Source organism: Chinchilla lanigera, unplaced genomic scaffold (genome assembly GCF_000276665.1).
Source record: "Chinchilla lanigera isolate Chin_1 unplaced genomic scaffold, ChiLan1.0 scaffold00116, whole genome shotgun sequence".
Classification (NCBI taxonomy): domain Eukaryota; kingdom Metazoa; phylum Chordata; class Mammalia; order Rodentia; family Chinchillidae; genus Chinchilla; species Chinchilla lanigera.
The window spans coordinates 3,794,048-3,814,831 of NW_004955517.1; the positions used below are offsets into that span (position 1 = coordinate 3,794,048).

A 20,784-nucleotide genomic window follows, 5' to 3' on the forward strand; every position below is an offset into this window, starting at 1 on the left:
CCGGCCGCACCTGGACGCAGCACAGCAGCCCTTCTAGGCAGAGCCTCTGAACTCTCCCTGTCTCCCCTGCCTGGCTCCAACGGGGATCTGAACCAGAGACCGGGAGAGACAAATGCCCAGGGCCCTTGAATGGCAGTGTGGTTTCCTACAGCTCAGTCTGTTTCTCACGGCTAAGGAGGTACTACAGCTCTGGAGCTGCAGCTGGCTCACTTATATTAGAGCCCTAAGCTGCCCTGAGCAACGCCACACTGCGATAAACACCACCCAAGAACTAAGAGCCCAGGAGCTGGCTGCGTAAGTGATCCCAGCAGCCACGGCAGAGTCACCTAGTCACCTGCAGACACACACCTAGCTAGACTTCGTTTACGGAACTTGATGATTGGAATTCGATCGCTTAAGGTGCCCTCACTGGTTTTCCATTTGGTTCTTAACATTTATCTCCACAAACGGGCTTGAGACCTAGTGCACTGGAAAGCTATGTCCTGCTCCTTGGCTGATGTTTGGCTGTCATCAACTGTAATCTCTGCGGCGCCTCCTCAGCACCTGCTGCTCTGGGTCATCCTCAATTCTTGCAGAGCAGGGGTGAAACCCCCAGAGGTGACATCTGAACCAACCGGCCCCTTGTAAGGATGACCCTAGTCAGTATGATTTCAGGGTCTCCCCTAACAGGCGGGTCCGAGGGGACCAGAGAAGGTTCTATTTCCATGGAGAGACCACTCTGGGAATGGGCAGCGCCCCCTAGTGGGCCGCTCTAGAAACAACTAATTTAGAAGATAGGGAGCGGCAGCAGCCTGTTGACCGCCTCAGCAAACAGGCCCATGTGCCTGGAGCGGCTCGGGGCTTTAAGCTGGCAGCTGAGAACTAACAGTTTCACATGGTCAGCACACTCCTCACTGAGGAGGCTGCTCTCTTCTGGGGAGCCTTCCTCGGTGCCGGCCCAGAGCACAGACACTGCCCGTCTTTGTGCACCTGACAGCCCTCAGCACCAGACGTCCAGGCAGAGATCTGAAATGTGACGCCCACCATGTCCGCTTCGGTCCACGCCAGTCAGAGCGCGGCCCAGGAGGGGAGCCGGCAACCGTAACGACACTGGCTGTAAGGAGGAAGAGAGAGAGAAAACAACTCCACTCCGCGACCGCCCCGACCCTCAGAGGAGGGGAAGGGACTTTGTTTTTCACGGCACAAGAAAGCCAGGGTTCTGTCCATATTCCCGGACCTGGAGCAGACGAGAACCCACCGCATCCCGCCGTTGCGGCTCGAGGAAGCACCGGGGGAGATGGGGAGATCCACTGTCTCAGCTCCTGACTCTGCTTTCGTGGCGCCAAGGAGATGGGGCACACATCCCGGGGCCTCTGCCTCCTGGGCTCGAACACCAGTTAGTGAGAAAGGGGCAGTGAGCTGCTCTGGGAGGAAGGATGCTGCTGGTCTTCACCGATTTCAAGACTGCTGTTCACAGTCACCATGGTGCCCACACAAATAAATCCAGTGTCAGAGCAGATTTAGCTGGTGAGCAAGGAAAAGCAGAAGCTGTAGGAGGGCTGCTAAGTCAGCCTTGAAGATCCACCTCTGCCCACCTGCCTGGCGACAGAGAGGATTAAGTAATAAGGTAGTATCTGTGAAGTGTGAAAACGACCGCCAGTCCCCAGTACCACGGAACCAGGGCGGTGCCTGGGAGCACCGAGGCACCACTGCCTGCCTCCACGAGCTCTCCTCTCTCTGCTCCTGAGCTGTTCCCTGGGACAGCAAGGAAAGCTCTATTTTTTTTAATGAATGCTTCCACCCAAAGTGGCTCTGGTCGGAGTGAAAGATGGCTTCTCAAATACCAGGAGCCTCTCTGCTTTCAGTACAGGGAATGATGGGGAACCCTACTCCAAATCCCTGGATAGATTCCCATCAGAACACCTAGCCTGCCTAGGCTGTAGATGCCCCAACTGGGCTAACTATTTTGTCAGAATATTTTATTCCTGACCACCTGGCATGCAAGCTTTAGCTCAATAATCCATCCGACCATCCGTCTGTCTGTCTGTCTGTCCATCTATCCAATCCAGCATTTACTGAGGAGCCAACAGAAATCATACTTCTTGCCAACAACAAGAAGAGAGAGACAAAGACAGAAAAAGTCTTACCCCTTGCCAAGCTTATAAGGTGGGAAGAGAACAAATATTTGGAAAGAAAATCTCTGGCCATACTAAGTGGTGCCTGGGAAAGGTAATGCGGTCCGGACACGCCCGGCTGGGCCAGGGCAGCCAGGAAACCTCCCCGCAAAGGGAGTCCAGGCAGACCTGGGATGGTGAGGACTGAGGTGCAGGGTGCCAAGGGTAGGACACACGAGATGAGGCCAGGGAACGTGACACATTCTAACTTGTGGGCCACACGAAGACCTGTGCATTTTCCTGCAAAGAGTCTACCGGCGGCAAAGAGCCCAGCGTCACAGTTCCCCAACAGGACGCGCCTTTGTTCCGAAGAGTGCTCACCTTGGTGCCCTGAGCATACAAAGAAGCCACCACTTCCCTGCAGATAAGCACAGTCCCCTGTAGAGTCCTGTTCTAACACTGCACCGCCCCATCCATCACTGAGCAATGCCTCTGCTCCCGCCGTGTGCTAGAACTGGGAGGCCCCACAGCCCCAGGAAACGCAAGAGCTGCTGCTCACAGGGCTCCGCACTCCAGGTCCAGAGGGTGCACAGGCCTCCCAGGGTGTGACCCTGTGACCTCAGGGGCCCGGGCCCTGGGCACCCGAGATAACTTGACAAGACAGGTAAAGCCAAGCAGAGACTAAGTCCAGTGACTACTTCCACAACGGTAACAGCACCAAATCCCCACAAGCATGTCTATGCTTAACGCTCCATCTTTCAGGGCAAGAGAATAAGCTATACTGTTCAAGCCACACTGAGGACACAAGAGGCCACCACTTGTGGGTTTATTCAGTTCTTTGCGTGGTGGAAAGAACGGTGCACTTGGACACAGCATCTTGGTTCACATCTCGGCTCTGCCTCTTTTTGGCTGAGAGGCCCTGGAGGAGTCCTCCCGCTCTGTGAGTGCTGGACCACACAGCTGTGAGAGAAAGGACTGCACGCCACTTCCTTCTCTACTCACCACACGCATCCTCTAGTCAACAAAGCTCCTCTGAGAGGCTCTGCTCCAACACGATTCCCACTGGTCCCCTCTACCTCCGCACTTAGGTATCGCCACCCGCCTTGCAATAGTCCCAGCAGCCTCCTGCAACTCTCCTGAGAACGTTCTGCACACAACAGCCTGAGCAACAGGCTCACAAATAACCCCTTCAGGGATCCCACAGCTCTGCTGAGAACCCTCCAAAGGCTCCCTGTTGCCGTAAGAACATAATCTGCAATCCTTCCCCAAAAAGCTCTTTGCAAGGGTTGGCTCTTGCCCGTCTCTTTAGCCTCTTGCCTGCTCTTGCTTCCCTTTGTCCACTGTTCCAGGCTGGTTCCTGTCCCTCAGGGTCTTTGCAGATGACCTTCTCTTCTGGATCTCTGCCTTATCACCACCTGGCCATCCAAGCAGGGCCTCCTTCCCACACCCCGCGGCACTGGCCCGATTGCTCGATTTCCTTCACAACGGTGAAGCCTCATCCCCATGGACTGGTTTATCTCCTCTTCAGAATGTGAACTCCATGACAAAGGACCTCTCCCGCATTCATCTCCACTCCTGGTACCGAGACTCGCTCTTAGTGGCTGCTTTGGTGAGGGGATGGTGGCTCCTGGCCGAGGCGGCTGGAAGACGGAATACGGCATGTGTGGACAGCGGAGGCTGCACTGTGCCGGAACACAGCAGCCCTTCCCCCGGCTCTCCGCCCCAAGTGCTCCGGGCACAGCTTCTAGCCTCCAGAACCTCTGCAAAGGTAGCTGAACATGTGTGATACCTGCAAAGACATTTACTGCCCATGAAATAAGAACCAAAATAGTCAGTGGTTGCTACTGTTTGAGTGTTCCGGTTGGTCTCTGCCACATGGCCTCTGCAGGCATGATCCCCAGGACCCTGGTGCTGAGGAGGGGAGGGGCCTGCGGGAGGTGGTGAGGTCACAGCAGTTCCACCTTCATGGTCAGCAGGGTTCTCCTGCGGCGGGATTAGAGCTCAGGAAAGCAGGCTGCTACAAGGCTGGTCAGCTCCCTTGTCCTCTCTCTTCCACACATGTTCACTTGCTTCTCTGCTATGAGGTAAACTGTCAGGAAGCTTTCAGCGGAGCTAAGCAGATGGCACACCTTCCTAACCTCAGAACCATGAGCCACAACATACCTCTTTCCTTTATAAATTATCCAGACTCTGATATTGTTACTGCAACCGAAACACACTAAGACAGTGCTACATTAACATCTATGAAACATCAAACACAGCCTACTTCAACTCATATATTAACATAAAATACCTGAGATGTTTAAAAATATTTAATATGACATGGCAGGACCCTGAAGAGTGTAAGAATCTAGAACTTCCAGAATCAAGGCAGAGTCCTACGGTTCTGCTTTTCTTCTTAACTACTCTGAAGGTTAAAAAATATTGGCAAAAGTTGTTTTTGAAAAAAAAGGGTTAGAAACATTTGTCTTTCCTTTTTTTTGCTTTGTTTTGTTCTTTCCCTTAGCACTTTTCCTTAGCACTTTGCTGTGCTGAAAGTTTCTGGAAATGACAGGACAACTTGTAGGAAGAGTTTCTGGGAGGGAAGCTGCCTACAAAAGAATTAAGTGCTCACATCAGAGCTTCTTTTAATAACATAAAGTAATTCAAGCTCATTAATCTGGTGAGTGGAAATGATTAAACTGAAAATAGAACAACATTAATATTTTCTCCAAAAATAGCAGAAAACCATGATTTCAATGTCAAACTCTTCTTTAAAGCAATCCTGGATTTATTTCTTTGTTTGCTAACTTAGGTGGAAAATGTTCTTTCTCAGTGTATTCTGGTTTAAAATTGGCTGGACATTCTCCCACGGAAGAATATGTCCTTTAAGACAGCTTTTAACCAAATCAGAAAGCAATCTTCAGCACTGACAATGTACTTAAAAAAGAGATCCCTCCACTGACAGAAGCAAAACCATTTTCCAAAAATCATGGCTCTGGCTTCATTGCAAGACCGGAGGGTCTGAGCCAGCCGGTGTCCTTCCCACTTCCTTTGCTTTTATTACATTACACAGTGTCACTTTAATTAAGCCATCAAATCACATTATCAGATCAAGTGGTTTTGATTCCACTGCGAGCTGGACAGGTTTTGTTAAATTAACAAACCATATGTTTCATGTTGTTGGAAGGAAAGTTATTTTTCTCTGTTCACTGTTCCAAAAGTCTTTACAATAGGCAGCATCCAGCACTTAATCACAGAATGCTCCTCCATGGGCCTGGGATGGGTCGCAGAATAACTGAAATGACAGCCCATTAAACCCTAGAGTCTGGCCAAGGTATTTACCGACAAAGGGCAGAGTAGCAAATCGGATGTCCCTCGAAAATTCCACCAAGCCTAATACTGTCTCCATTTACTGGAACTAAAGCTTTATGTTTTTTATGGATGATATCCATTATGTCTTTCTTCAGCAACAAGAGAGTATTAAGATGATTTTCCCTCCCCTTTCCTTGGTGTCTTCCACGCCTGTCCCTTGCATCCTGGCACTGCAAGGCTGGTCTGTCTTCTCTCTCTCAGGATGTGTCATCATCCCTCTAAGGGGCTGCGTTGTGCTCACGCAGGTGCCCACCACACTGCTGCTCCAGCTACCGATCACACACAAGGGGACCAAGTGAGCAGCTACATTCTGTCCACGACGCTGTGCTCACACCTCTGAGGTGAGAGACGATCCGGTAGTAAGCTGAAAAGCTAAGTAGTTGGTGACCTAGCAAGTATATCTCTGAGTAACCCTACGGGCTTGCAGAGGGATGGAAAAGCAATTCACAACCATGGCCTCTACCACCGTTTTTTGTCTCTGTTTTGTTTTTTGGTGGTGGGGATAGAGCCCGTAGCCTTGCACATGCTAAGCACATGCTTTCCCACTGAACTGTACCCTTAGCTCTACTACCACCTCGAAGGCACTAAATATTTAGCTTAAAACATGCCTATAATGTTTTCCATTGTACTCTGAGCCACCCCTAGTCAGTAAACTATGGTTCTCAGGTCAAATCTCTTCTGCACCTATCTGTAGAGGTAAGTCAACTTTTGTGGAAAGACACTGTCCGTGGCTGTCCTTGGTCTACAATGGCAGAGAGGGGGCGTTGCAACAGAGCTCATATGGCCATAAAGCCAAATACGTTCCTAGCTGGCCTTTAACCAGAAAAGTTCATCAACTCCTGCCTTACATAATTAATTTATTTTTCTTTTTTCTGTGACAATAGCCCAGCAAATGCATAAAACATCATAGCTTTCTTGGGTGCTGCAAGCTTCCAACGATCTGACAAAGAATGCCGATCACACAGGCTTTGTTCTTTTTGAATTACCCAAAGATTACAGAATACATTCTCCTATTTTTAAAGGCCTTTTTATATGCAGAAAACTTTAAAAAGAAAAGCATTTCCCCTTTGCATTGCCGTTTCACTGGTTTTTCCTCTCACATCAACCATCTACACCAGTCATGGCGAACCTATGGCACGCATGTTATCCTGCTTTTCTTTTAAGACAAAAGATGTGAATGCATAACCTGTTTTTTCTCAACTAAAACCTCAGTATTCAGGTTTAACTGCAGTGTTGGCACTTTGCAATAAATAAGTGGGTTTGGGTTTGCAGTTTGGGCACTCGGTCTCTAAAAGGTCCGCCAGCACTGCTATACAACGTCTAGGTTGTCTGAGGATAGTGACCATCTACGAGTGACTTTCCGTGTGGTGCTGTTGAACAGCCTCAGTTTTCTTGGAGAGAAAAAGAGGTTCATTTAGTTAAGTAAGAGTTTCAGGTCATGTGCTTTTACGAGTAAAAAATGTGTCTTAGTCATGAGTGAAATGAAAATCAAAAGTACTGTACAAAGCGGTTGATTTCATATTTACTAGGATGCCTAAAACAAAAAGATGCACAATAATCAGCGGTGATATAACACAGGTGCCACTCCTTCAGGAAAAGTTTGGTAGTTCCATGAAACTGTGAACTTAGAGGTACAGTATGTCAGCAATTCTACTCCGGAGATCTGAAAACATGTTCATACAAAAACGTGAATGCAAATACACAGAGAAGCATCATTTATAATATCCAAAAAAATGAGAACACCTGAAACATCTGATAGCTGAGACATGGATGAAGATGTGGTATATTCATACAATGTTATATTATTTGGTTGTAAAATGGAATTTGTACTTTATGTTCCCACATGCATATGAATTTTAAAAATATTATTTTGAGTGAAAGACCTCAGAGACAAAAGGTCACACATTCTATGATCATTTACAAGAAAGTACTACGTGCTCAGTGACTCTGGAACATTGCCCACTACACCTAAACTTATGGACCCGAGGATGTAGCCATTCCATTCCTGGGCACACATCTAGAGATGTGTCTATAAATCCACTAAGAATTTTTCATGATCAATGTAACTTCGACATAACCCATATATTTAGGTACACTGTAAGGGCTAAGTGAGATCTGGGACAGTCACACAGGGGAATTTAGCAGTAGAAAAGAACAAACAGGACTCTGCAACATCACTGAGAACTTTCAAAACCAACACACAGCTGAAGAGCAAGACACGAGGAGGACAGGCTACGCGGATGACTCCACGTCCCTGAAACGTCCGCAGAGGCCAGCTAATCTCTGGCGGCGGCTACCATCAGGAAAGGGTGCGGTAACGCTGGCACGATGGGGGTGTTAGTTTACTGACCCGAGTGCTTATTAGCTGGCTATGTTCAGTTGCGGCAGTACATCAAGTCAGGCACATGCTGCACCTACGCTTTTGCGTATGTATGTACCATTCTAGTAATATGTAGGAGGAGCTCAGAAAATAAACACCCAAATATGCCAGTGTGGACCTCAAACTGAGGGCATCCGGTGAACGCAGGGGACGGGGGAGGGGCTACCTCTGAGCTCCCCTTGTCTGCCTGAGGTCAACCCTCCAAAAGGAATGCAGCGGTCTTGAATCTGCTCCCTGAAGTCTCATCAACCTGGGAAACTAACTCCTATCGCAAGAGAGGAGGCTGGATGTGGCCCCAGGCTGCCCACAGGGCCTAGGTCACAGGCTACCACTGCTCTCACGGGGCCCGTTCACCTTTTCCAGAATCATTTACTCCCTACTAAGCACTGCAGTAACTCCTGACCTCGTCTATGGAGAGGAAACACCCAGATCCCACGGGGTCTCTCAGTACTGTGTTGCTGGGACAAAACACCTAGGCCCACAACTTCAAAGTGGAGAGATGTCATTCGGTTTCTGGATTTTGCGTTTCAGTCCGTGGTTGGCGGGGCAGAAAGGCACTATGACAGGCGTGGCAGAGGAAAACTGCTCACCCGGTGGCAGCCAGGGTATGAGACCTACCCTCTACCCTCTAACAGTACACCCCAGTAACACTCCCCTTCCCACCAGGCCCCACCTTCTGCGGGCACATTCACCTCTGCGCTTGTCAGTGGGTGAACCCACGGATAAGCAACGCGCTCCCGCGATCAGGCACCTTCCAAAAGCCCCACTTCCGAACATGACACTTTCGGGGGACTGTCGGGATGGAACCATAACAGGCACTCACTTCTCTTTTGTGCGATGAACCTTCGTGTGTGAGGGACCCCGGAACCCTTCTCCTGTTACTCAGCCTACTCTCAGCTGATTTCAGACTCAGCCGTCAAGTCCTCCGAGGAGAGAAGGAAAGCTTTTACTCCTCTACAGCGTTAGAAATTCAAACAGGATTGTACCTCAATCTTGGTATCCCCCCCCCCCCCCCCAAAAAAGGTCAGAAATCATGTAGCAGCCACACTCGTAAGAGTCAGCCATGCCACAATGACTGCAGCAAACCTTGAAGAATGAAGAACGGTGGGTCCAAGGCCTAGACCAAAGCGGAAGTAGATCTTGCCAACTTTGACCCTTTAATGCTAGAAAAGCGATAGCATTCTCTACTGTTGCTGAGTAACAGAGGCCCTTGCAATCTCTCTGCCCAGCGGATATATCCATCGGTGCCCTCAGCCCACTTTTCAGGAAAATGCTGCAGAGCTGTCAACAGCTCAGCAACCCCGAGCTCCCAGCTCCTGTGTCTTCTGCATATACACCTCACAGAACAGCGACTCCCCGGGAGTCCTGCTCTTCTCCACCAAGTTCTCCTGGGAAGAGGCCTGTGAGTTTTGTTATTTTCTTTATTTTTAGCTAAGTTTCAAAAAATGAGTCCAAGTGAGGTTTTCTATGCTGGCCTGAACAAAGGTAATTCACAGGTTTCTGAGCTTAATTCCCTGTTGTTCCTAGTAAATGATGCTATTTTTCTTATTTGGGGTTTTGTTTTGAGACTAGATCTTGCTATATAGTCCAGGCCGGCCTTCAACTCACTATGCAGTCCAGGATGGCCTCAGACTTGCAGTGATTATCCTGCCTCCGCCTTCTCAGGTGCTGGGATTACGTGGGTGTGGCACCACAACCAGCTCAAATGCTGCTATTGACATAGTGTCATTCCAGTACACCACGAACCTTCCCATGTTACCAAGCTTACTCCCAAAGGAGGAGAACACTGGGCTGAGAAATGCCCATCTCTTTATACCATAAGAAAACACCTTCTTCTTCCTTCCTTCCAAGTAGTAAAACTCTGACCAGCCTTGCGCCGCCAAGCTGCTCACGCAACTCTGACAAACCCCGGAGCCTGACAGGGAAGGGGGTCAGGGACAATCAGACTCCCCAGTTTTCAGGGAGAGAAATTTGTGTTCATTTCCCACAAGAAAGCAGGGATGGAAAAGATTAAGATGCCTGAAAACGATAAACTCGTGCTCATCAGACACGGGGACAAAACCGTTAAGACGGTCATAAGATGCACGTGACTTCAGGAGGTGCGCAAAGCAGGACCTGGGGTTCTCGCCAGGGTGGGTGTGAGCAGGACGCCAGGCGCTGGGTGCAGGAGCCATTCAAAGGTCCTGATATTTATGCTCAGAGAAAAGTCTTGATGCAACAGGGACACAGAAAAGAAGACATTTTCCATAAGGCTTCCTTTAGATACTGTGCATTAGTTTTGAAGTACAAGGTGAAAATGACGGATCTATTCCGAGTCAAAAGGGCAATTTTTAACACATCTGTTTAACCAAAGTTATTCCCGCAACTGCTTCTATTATCACCCAGACAATTCTCCTGGCAGGGGGGCATACGCTCGTACCACCAGGGCCAATTCTTGGCTGTCTCTGAACTCCTTTCAATTTAAGGTAATTTACGATAAGGAGCCTTCCTCCAGACCAGGTACTTAGTTACCTTTCGAGGCTTCTGTCCCCAGTGGGTTTTCTAAGAAGTCTGCCATGTCGTGGTTCCAGGCATCGTGGACAGCGGACTTGGACACCACCCTGTCATTCAGGGCCTGCTGTGGTCGGAAGTTATTTCTCAGGTACTCCACCGACTTGACGTGGTCTTGCTGCTCGGTGGTGAAGATGGAGTAAAACGCCTCGAGCTAAACAGAGGGAGAACCAGAGAGAGGAGGAAAAGACCGCATCGATTAGAAAAGCTGTGTGACCCAAAGCAGGGGGGGGGGGGGGGGGACAAGAACGCAAACTGGCAGGAGGCACTGGTGCCAGGGCAGAGGTACCCGGGAGGCAGCCGGCTTAGCACCCTGCAGCGAGCCAGGCACACTTGGAGCGTGGCTCTCACGCAAGACCCCTCTGCAGGTCTCCCTGGCAGACCTCCAGTGTTCAAAGCGGGAGCACCGAACTGCAGTGAAGCTGGAGCCAGACTACCTGGGGGCGAGCCCTGCCTCCGACACGTGCCCATCCTGGGACCCAGAGCAAGTCGCTTGACTTCCCTGAGTGCCCCACGTCCTCGATGGAGCGATGATGCGATGCACGTTACCTACCGACAGCGTTCTGGTTAACACGGTGTACTGACAAAACACTTCAGCTATGTACTGCCCCGAAACAGTCCCCGGCACACCGTAAGACCTCAGTAAGTATCAGTCATCTAAACCTTATTAATAAGCCTACTATGGCAACTGCGGGCCAAATTAGCCCAGTCACCAGATGCTAAACACCTGGTAGGTTAAACTGCCCTAGACCAACATTTACCACCTGGGTAATTATCAACAAACTACTGAAGCTTCCTAGAACGGAAATTTCCTCATCTATAAAACACCAGCAACGTAGAGCCTATCTTTTAAGGCTCCTGAAACAATACGCCTGTGTAAGTTACTTAGCACATGGTAAGTCTTCAAGCAAACTTTGCCAGCGTTATTATTAAAAACATCCCCGCAGAAGTGCTGGCAAAACTTTTTGGGGAAAGCAATGAAAAAAAAAAATCAACAATCGGAGCTCCAGGGCCTGATTTTTATAATCAGAAGGGATTCTCTGTGCAGCCCCCAACACTCTGATCATTAAGAATGGTCGTGTTACTGTGTGTGAGACAGAAGAGTTGGCTGTCAGACTTGTTCTCATCAGACCACAAAACTACTCGTCACCAACGAGATGGACCATCATCTGCAATGCCCAGCGACAGGCCACATTAGCTCCTTGGGGCAGGGAACTGAGCACGGAATGAGGAGAGAAACTGCAGGGCTGCTCCCGCCCTCTGACTCCTACAGCTTCTCCGGGCTAGGCTAACGCTCTGCTGAGCAGGGCACCAGGTAACTGGAGTTAGGACTAGTGCTCTCCAAGCAGCTGGGCAGGGGCTATTTCAGGCTTCAGGGACCACAGGACAACTAATACTATCGGATAAAATAAAAGATAAAAAAGAAGCTGGGCATACTGGTGCACGCCTATAATCCCAGCACTAGGGAGGCTGAGGCAGGAGGATTGCTATTCTAGGCCAGCCTGGGCTACACAGTGAGTTCATGGTCAGCCTAAACTGCACAGTGAGAACCTGTCTCAAAAAGACAAAACAAAACAAAAAATGATAAAAAAGAAATAACGTAATTTTTGCTCATTCTGGGTGGTCATTTTAAAGCTTGCAGTTAATACCACAGATTTTTCCAACAGCCTCTGAGGGTGGCCCAGAAAATGCCTGCTACTGACAATGTGAAACTCTTTTTGCGTAAGAAAGCAATGAATTCAGAAAGATTTCAGCTAAGAACAATCACCTCTCCTTCCGCCCTCCTCTTACTCTCCTGCTTAAGTAAAGTGGTAACAAACCAAGCAGAAGCCGGGTCCCCCTGAGCTTCCTGAGGCGACAGGAGCAGGACGGTCAAAGGGACCTTCCTTCCCTACTCTTCCTTCTTTGTAACAGAAAACGCAAAACATGACAGAAAAATTAAAAAGACCCGGCTGTTTACCATCCCGATATGAGGCCCTAAGAGGAAGACAAATAAGGCGCTGAAGAACCACTTCAACCCCAGGGCGTGACTCACTGGATGAGGCTGCCCAAGTCAAACCGCACGGCCAACGATGAGGACAGGTTTCTGTTTAGAGAAAGTAATTCCCTCAATTTTATGAAAGGAACTGACAGAGGCCTTGTGGAACCGGTCTAGGAAAGACCAAGGAGAATGGCTTAAAGGATGGCACACCAGTCCCAGGAGGAAAGGTTAAAGGGAGTGGAATTGTTTAGTCTGGAAAAAGGGCGAGTGAGGAGGAATGTGATGAAAGGCCTCCAAGGTGGAGGATGCTGACCAGTTGTCTAGCGAAGGCCAAACAAAAGGAAATTGGCTTAAATAAAAGCCACAGAAATGTGAGTCACATAAAAGGCAGAAGCCCTCAACTTTCGGAGTCTTTTTAAAAATGTGGACTGGGCTGCCACGCATAGCGAGTTAGGCCGGAAACTTTCTGGGAGAGACAGCAGTCTGTCTGAAAAAGCCCCATCCCTGAAACGCGGGGAAGGCCAGCGCCAGAGGCCAGCGGGCAGCCGGGCCAGGTCTGTTCGTTCTCCAGAGCACTGGCGTCTCTCACGGCTGGCACTCAGTGCCATGAAGTTTATTTCTGAACCCTCAGGAAAGAGTCAGTCACGTAACTGTAAAAAGAGGCAGGTTCTGAATATAACACAAAAATGCCTTCGCTGACATTGCTCTTACAGTTTAATGACACGCTATCGCTTAAAAGCGCTGGTCCTGTCATTAACTCAACCTGCCCACAGACGCTGAGGAAAGATGGGCAGGCTCTGGGGTGAACTGATGACCTGAGTGACCTTTTACTGTCAGCGCATAGCCTCACTTGCTGGTCACACAATACAGCTCCCCAAGGAGGACTAGCTGAGCAGACAAATGGCCTCGGCAGGGGGCCAGCATTCACTAGAACCCTGCCATTCCCCTCGGGGGAGTGAAACTGCCCGTGGCCTGTCTCTTTGGTGACTGGCGTGGTTGGCCATTAGGTGGCTCGTGGATGGGTAAGGGAAGGCTACAATCGGCACACTGGCAGGGAGCAGCAATCATCCAGACAGGAGGTCCGCTAACACCCTGTGAGCCCTGGACTGCGTGACGCGGCAGCCCCGGGTAACCCCGGAGCCAGAGACAGATGCCGCAGAGCCTCCCTGGGCCTCTGAGCGGGCCACGCGTCTGGTGCTCCATCGTCTCCCCCTTCCAGAGCTGGCTGAAAGCTACACAGTGCTCCTTTAAAATGAGCACAGAGGGTCACAGCATGCTTGTTTCTTACTGTTTCCAAGGCTCGCAGTCTTGATCGTGGGCTCTCAAAGATCCAGGCCGTGCCTGAGTCTCCAACTTCAAAACTTGCTCTTGCTACCTACGTTCAAAATTCTGTTTGGAAACCAAAGTTGGTCAATGTCGCCTTCTTGAATCCTTCTGCGCTTTACTGTCCTTATCTGGATAGCAAAGATGACATCACTCTCTTTTTCTTATTATTAAACGAGTTTCTAGACACAGCACATTTGGAGTCATTCCTGGCGCACAGTAGGTGTACATCCATATCACCAGTAGTGCTGGTACCGTCTCACGAGGAATGTGGTAACTAGGACTGCACCATGCACGTACGACACAATACGGTGCTATGTGCTGTATATGCTTTTCCCTTCTTTGCTTACTACTAACATTTATCAAGTCTGTTATGTGCCCCATGTGTGCCTCGCACTTTGCAGACATTATTTTGCTTTCTAATTTTTTTTAACTTAAAACAGTAACATTAAAGTAACCCTAATAACACTATTATAATAACATTAACACTAGCTCATATTTATTGAGCACCTACTATGCGCAAGGCACTGTGCACGAAACAGAATGTAGTGTCCGCTACTTAATCACCACAGACGTTCCAGGCGGCTGGTGGCATTATTATCATTCACGGTATGACTGACCATAAGAGAATCAGCCTTGGAGACACCGCGCAACTTGCCTAAACTCACACAGGAACCCACAGGGAGGTGAGGACTAAACCGCTGACCTGTTCCTCTGCTCCTCACTCTCTTCAGACTTCGTGCCCCAGGTGCCACTCACCCCGTAAGACTCACAGCAGGAGAAGCACCTTAGTGGGGAAGTAAATCGCAGTGATACAAGCCCCCAGACAACTCCCTTTAGCTACTCCGAGGCTGCTCCAGGCAGGGAATCGAGCACTGGGAACGTTCACTCACCCTTGCCGGCCCCACCCAGGATGGAGCAGGGCGTGTGAACAAGATGGGGGCCCAAGAAAAGCACGCTCCACCCCGCAGAGCCCGCAGCCCTCTGCCGGAGGCTTTCACACAGGCAGGTAATGAACACACTTGAATTTACCTTTACTTTAATATAACTAATGAGGTCTTTATCATTTAGTAAAAATAAATGAAAGTTTTTATTTCTATGATATTAAATTGACTTTTAAACTTTTGAAGTGAACGTGTAAAACATTTCTTTCTTTTTATCCCTGCTTGGGGAGTTGTAATTGCATTTTAACTGGTGCTGTTTCAAGAACAATTTTAACCTTGAATTGCAAATGTGTTGGCTGGAAGTGTATATAAATCACTTCAACTTAGTTTTTATTATAAAAGTATTACAGAGAATAATTAGTTTTTAATCTGTTGGTTGGAATCAAAGGAGAGCTGAAATCTCTTCACGCCAGTCCTATGCAGCAAAGCGTGGGTCCCCAAGATGTGCGGAGGGGCCGTGCGGCTGAAGGCGGAAGGGACAGAAACCGAAAGGAGCGGAATGGTGAACCACTACGAGGTTGAAAAGCAGCGTTTTGAGGGACGGACACACAGTGGCAATGAAACAGAACTGGGGTCCATTACGAGCACAATAGCCACCCCAACAGTACACGTCAGGCACTGCGGCGTCTCACCGAAGGTCACGGGGAAACTTGTTTAAATGCCCAGCCCCTGGAGCACCCCAGCTTACTGAACTGCAGCTGCAGAAATGGAAGCTGAGAAGAGCGTGCTAAATGCAGCCCCCTGTCCCTCCTGGGCCCGGGGTGGCTCTACAGCGAGGTCCTCTGCAGAGAGAAAGTCACTGCATCACAGTCAACGAGCAAAGTGAGCTCTTTCGGGTTGATGGTGGCCGCCGAAGCTCACTACTTAGTGATCATCTTGTCCCACGCACTGCACACCCCACAGTGCTGGACGGAAACTCTGATGTAAGTGCCTCATTCCAGACGTCAAGGTCTTGAGCTACACCTCAGAGCTGTGACGCCAGCGGCCACACACAGCTATTCCATTAGAAATGGGGCCAGCCTTCCTGGAAACCATAGTAGTTTGGATATGTGAACTAGCTCATTAAAATTAATTTCACTTGTAGATTTTTTTTTCATGTGACTAGTAAAAAATACAAAATAATGTTTGTGGATGTTTCATTTCTACTGGAAAGCACCACCTTACAGGACTGGCAAACATTTAATAGCAGCAACAAAGCCCCACTTAATTAACCTTCCAAGCACTTGTTCTGGTGCTAGGCATTAGGTCTAGGCATTTCAGGGACACCCCTTCATTTAAATGCTATGTCACCTCTATTGTGACCATTTAACAGACGGCAAAACTGAGGTATTAAGTAGCAGAGTAGTTTAGCATTTTGCCAAAGCATGGAGCCGAGAATGGAACTTGGGAAGTTTGCCTCCTAAGCACATGGGCTTAATGCCAAAGATGCTCTAGTCTTTATGAAAAGAGCAGGTAACTTTAACTCAAAGAGGGTCATGCAGATACCTTTTCTATCTATTTCACTTTACTGTTTAGCCACTTGCCCTCCAAAAAGAAAAAAAAAAAAAAACAAACAAACATCTAAAGGCAAATTGGACACATCCAGACCTTTTTGTTAGTTTATTTTTTATTTTGAGACAAGGTCTCTCTATACTGCAAAATTGCCCAAGCTGGGTTTGAACTTGCCATCTTCCTGCCTCAGCTTCCCAGAGTGCTGGGATTAAAGGCATGCACTATCACGCCTAGCTTGCATACTGCCTTTTTAAAAAATTATTTAGTTTTTTGTTTTTTTGCAGTACCAGGGATCGAACTCACGACCTTGCGCTTGACAGGCAGGCGCTTCTGCCACTGAGCTATATCCCCAGCCCCCATACTGCCTTTTCAATAGCACCCCTGGAAAGCACTTACATAAAACTCATGCTGGATAAAATAACAGGTCTAATATTTTACCCTACAGGAGGCAAGCGTGCGGACAAAGGGGCACTGGGATGAGGCCAGTGGCCCGAGAAACTCCACTTGAGAAACACTGCTCTAGAACAAAACAAACCCAGTACAGCGCACTCCCACATAACCATGACCTGAGAGGTCAGGAACACATACTAGGTACCGTCTCCTTGGCTAGTTCTGCACCCTTCACCTCCCACACCAAGCCCGAGTGCTGCCATTTTGACTGGGTGCAAAGGTCGCGGTCTGACTTCCGCCTGGCATTCACAGGAGCGGCTCAGTGGAGCCACGTACACCATACTGTGCACCTGTGACCGAGCCGGCGTGTGATTCCGCTGGCAACACCAGATTTCGTCTGGAAGATCACGCACACTCGCCACAAGCACAGCTCACCGGCCACGGGGCTGGTCTGACCGGACAACGCCACTGACAAGAGAGCACAGAAGGGGAAGCAGCGCTCGCTCCAGCGTCCTCCGGAAGGGCTCAAAGACACCCACACCCAGGCCTCAGCAGCTCGTGCTAAGCGCCGTGTCTTACGGGGAGTGCCGCCTACAGGCACCCACGCGCGTTAGGGGCGGGAGCAGAGGCGGAGGCTTCTGAAAATCGGAAGAGTGAAAGACTGGGAGCGTTTTCTCTCCGATGGAAGCTGACATGGAATTCCTCACTACTTGGCTTTTCCAAGCTGGCTGTTCGCCTTCTTGAAATGAACATTCTGTGCTAACTTTCAGGAAGACAACGCTGGCAGGGTGAGGGTGGGGAGGGCTGCAGTGATAACACTTGGATGGCTGCTGCTTTCTTTGGTAAGGGCTGACACAGCTGCGACCTCCACAGAGCTGGACAGCAAGGGTCCGTCCGGCCACTTGAATGTGAGCTGTTTTCCTCCCGTGGGAGAGACCCAGGGAAGAACAAAGCGGCACCTGGTGAAAGCGAAGATTATTCAAAGACAGTTTGTTGTAAAGCAACTGGGAGGCAAATATGATGAATGCATTTCTTCAGCTTCCCTGAGATACCATACAGAAAGGTCATTTAACGGAAGGCAAAGCAAACGCGTCCACTATTTCTTCCATTTAGAACCCCAGGGTAGGTGGGAAAATAGGTACCAAGTACTGTCTAAGGCTCTAGTTATCAAACATCAAATGCTTTTGAGTGGCAAAGAGCCACTCAGCCAACGTGAGCAGACCGCCAAGCCCCAAACTGTACCCTCCGCTCAGACACTATTATCTGGGGCTGTAACAACACGCGGTGCGTGTTAACGCTCCTCCACTGTCCCCCGCAAGTTCACCGCCACCCTCCGCCTCTTCCTTTATCTGAAATCCTACCCAAAAATGCCCAAACCTGTACTTCTCAAATTATCTCAAACCTTTAAATCCGCGATGACAAAAAGCATTTGTTTAAATGACAAAACGGATCCCTTAGAAAGTTCTTCCCTCAACCTTGCAGAAGTACATATTTCAACTGTTATATTTTCTTTAATAAAACAATGTTGGTTTCACCACTAGTAAGAAAACTTATTTCATTTTCTGCTTATGGTTGGCAGATCCTGTTCAGAAACCAAATTGCCAGTCCTTGCTTTTTTGGTCAGAGTGAAATTAAAAGGAAGTATTTCAGAATGTCTGCAGCAGTGAGGCCACATAAATCCGTCTGGCCTGGCCCAACGCTGCCTCACTCTGCCAGGAGGGTAATGTCCCCCTGCCCCAGCCTTCTCAAGAACCTGTTCCATCTCCCCCAGAGAGCCAGCCCTGGGTGTGTGGACACGCTCCATAATCTTGGATGGCTTATCTAAGACAGACCACGACTCAGGGCCCACTGATTAGGTAAGTGGCCAATGTCTACGTAGAACTATCTTCTTGAGAACCTGACCTTAAACCGGGCGTGGTGGTGCATGCCTGTAATCCTAGTACTGGAGAGGCTGAGGCAGGAGGATTGTTTTGAGTTTGAGACCAGCCTGGGCTACAAAGTGAGCTCAAGGCCAGCCTGAACTGCATAGTGAGACCCTGTCTCAAAAAGACCACCCCCTCCAAAAAAAAGAACCTGACCTGAGACCCCAACTCTGGTGAGGTGGGGTAAGCAACCCTTTTGTCTAAAGAACAACAGACACCAGAGACCCACCTGGGGCCGTGAGAACAACAGAAAGCAAGCCAGGAGGAAGCAGGGTCCAGAATTTTAAAAAGTACAGAACTGGTCCTAAAGCTACGTCACAAAGTCCAAGACTGAAGAGACGGCACGGGCGCTGCAAGACCCAGAGGAAGCCCCGTGCTTGGCTTTCTAGCTCCAGCGCTGCTCAGGACACGGCTCGGCTCCTTCCTCTCGGAACCGACGGCTGCTCCTCCACAACATCCCTTCCACACGAGCCGCCTCAGGGCAGTTTCCTGCATCCGGAAACAACTTGACCGGAACAACTGTCCTTTCCCCACTGCCTACTCCGTCCCCTCTACCCTGGTCAGGACAACCTTGGGGCTGTTCCCCGTGCCGGCCAGACTCAAAAGCTTGTTGCCAGTGTCTTTAGTTACACTCCTGGCATTCGTCAAAATGCACAAGTCCCTCCCACCCGCCACACTGCTGCCCTTGTTGTGAAGCTGGTGGGATGCCTGCGGGTCATTTCCAAGCAAGGTCCTGAGCAGAATCTTCCATTCTTAGACAGCGCTGATTACTGGCTCAAGGTCCCTTTCTTACAGATCCCAGTGCATGCTGAATTTCTGAGAACTAGGATGTTCTTTCTCAGCTCCTGGCTTTGTCACTCATTAGCCACGATCCCAGGGCACGTTCCTCATCCTCCTCACATCCAACTGTCCAGTGCGGGCCAAGTCGCTGTGATACCCAACTCACAGCGGCTTTAGGCTGGTAAATGTAAAGTGCTTAGTAAAGTGTGTCATTCAGAAAAAGCCCAATCCATGATATGTTTTACTTACCTTGTGTTTGCAAACCTCTGCTTTTTCTCAACTATGATGGGCTCCGTGATCTGAGAATTTTTATTTTTTTCAATCAGACGCCATCGTTGGATACCAGCCGTGAGATCTTGGGAAAATTCCTGACCTTCCACGACCCTCAGTGTTCTCCATGAGATGGGGGACAAAGAGTGCCCACCTCAGAAGTCTGCAGTTCATGAGGCGCACACAGGCTGGCCATTCGAAAAGCCTGGCACAGTCTCCGGTGTGAAATATCATGGGCGGCGCCTACTACCTCCAAGACGGAGTCTTTGCGCAGTGCCTCGTGTCACACTGAAATTCCCCTCTGCTAGTTAATTTTTAGCTTAGCACCCATATTTCACATTTCACTATTTTTGCATTCAAAAACATTTTTGATGGGATAAATGAAGAAATCAATGAAGTGCGGAAGATTAAACGCAAAGCGAAAACCTTGCAGCGTCCCCTAGCAATGCTGCAGAGTTAGGCAGACATAAAATCAGGGAAAGGAGGCGCCCCCCGGGGCAGCGGCTCTACCTGGTGATAAGAGATGGGTACAGGCTTCCGGAAGACGATCCACTCCACGATTTCACTACACGGAGGGGTGGTCAGAGAACCGGTGTACCGGTAGTAGCTGCCCAGGGATGCCGGCAGGAGGTCCCGGAGGACGAAAGGGTCCAAGAAGGTCTCCTTCTCTGTGTGGGGAAAGCAGACGGAAAGAGCACTGTAAGTCACACTGTGCTGCAGACACGCCGTCAGACGCTTGAGGGCGCCACAGCACCAGCCTTGAGAGCGCTGTTTGCGTAAACAGCGGCATCTGGTGGTGGCAGAAAACCCGGCCGCACTTCTTGGGGTGTGCTCTGAGGACAGCAGCACCACACGACATTTCTTAGAACAGGCTTCATGCTGAACAGTGGTGGAGCACCGCGACGGTCCCTCAGCCCCAGAAAAATCAGCAACACACTCTAGCACGGTACCATCTCCGCAGAGAAGACACAGGCCAGGCCTTGGTTAACCCACCCTCCCCTCCTCTGTCTAACAGCTACAGACTGCTAACCAGCAGAACAAACTATGGGTCACAGTGTCAGTCACCAGGAGAACAAAACCAGGAGCCAGCAACGGCCTGCAAGCCCAAGGCCGGCTGTGTTTCACCCTGACTGCACCCAAGGTCCGTGCAGCACAAAGACACCTAACCGGGGACTGTCCTGAACCTGTAAGTGACCCCCTGAACCAGGTGGGGTGCCACGTGCCTGTAAGCTCAGCACCATGGGAGGCGGAGGCAGGAAGTTTGCAAGGCAACGTAGCAAGACCCTGTCTCAAAATAAAATTTACA

At 49.5% G+C, this 20,784-nt stretch overlaps 1 protein-coding gene across 1 annotated transcript in view; it reads right to left on the reverse strand.

The window, feature by feature from the left end:
- Ptprg (protein tyrosine phosphatase, receptor type, G) overlaps positions 1-20,784 on the reverse strand; it is a gene marked incomplete at its 5' end in the record, with an annotated part of 676,568 nt that overhangs the window by 117,706 nt on the left and 538,078 nt on the right. Inside the window, 2 exon segments of the mRNA XM_013506946.1 lie at positions 10,339-10,531; positions 19,989-20,146. Coding sequence (XP_013362400.1) covers positions 10,339-10,531; positions 19,989-20,146 — 351 coding nt within the window.